Genomic DNA, 604 nt, shown 5'->3' with positions numbered 1-604 from the left:
AAAAAAAGTGTCTTACTTGTCACCTTGGCAGGTGTGTCAACAAACACTAGCTCATGTGGTCAACGTTTTGCATAAACCTGCACGATTTTAATCAGCCATAGTTATTTACAGGTTTGATAACACACTTTAAACAAAAAGAACATAGATATGTGAAAAATTTTAAATTATGGGTATTTAGTATGCACAAGCATGCACAACTATGGCTCCTTAAGGTTCTACAAGTCTTAGGCCTAATACAAATGCATGCGGGTTTTTAAGTGTGCACATAGATTCGTGTTTTCTGCAGTAACAGCTCTTTTCGTCCTTTCAGATAGACTTCAGACTAGCCTCTTGGAGCACCCGAGGAGGCTGGAAGGATAACGCCTTCGTTTTACGTATGAAACACTACTGTACAGCGTTCAAAACATTCGCACCTGATGCATGGGCGAAAGTGAACATGGCAACTAAGGGCAGCACAGAAAACAATTGCTCCGAGCCAGCGGTAAAATAGAACACTAATGTTACAAGCCGGTACTAGTATACACACTTAAAAAGTATGTTAAACCCGAGGGGTGGCCGACTCGTATAATACTCCGTACACGGACCTTATATAGTACCGTATAAT

At 40.7% G+C, this 604-nt stretch overlaps 1 protein-coding gene across 2 annotated transcripts in view; it reads left to right on the top strand.

The window, feature by feature from the left end:
- Window positions 1–505, top strand: part of LOC113211073 (uncharacterized) — a 60639-nt gene extending 60134 nt beyond the window's left edge. For both annotated transcript variants that reach the window (XM_052267612.1, XM_052267613.1), the window contains exon 3: window positions 311–505. In XM_052267612.1, the coding sequence (XP_052123572.1) occupies window positions 311–490 (180 nt within the window). In that variant the 3' untranslated portion in view covers window positions 491–505. The remainder of the gene's footprint in view (window positions 1–310) is intronic.
- Window positions 506–604: the final 99 nt, after the last annotated feature.

This window comes from Frankliniella occidentalis, unplaced genomic scaffold (genome assembly GCF_000697945.3).
Source record: "Frankliniella occidentalis isolate FOCC.00 unplaced genomic scaffold, Focc_3.1 Scaffold55, whole genome shotgun sequence".
NCBI classification, from domain to species: Eukaryota; Metazoa; Arthropoda; class Insecta; order Thysanoptera; family Thripidae; genus Frankliniella; species Frankliniella occidentalis.
This window is presented reverse-complemented; position numbering and strand designations above follow the sequence as displayed.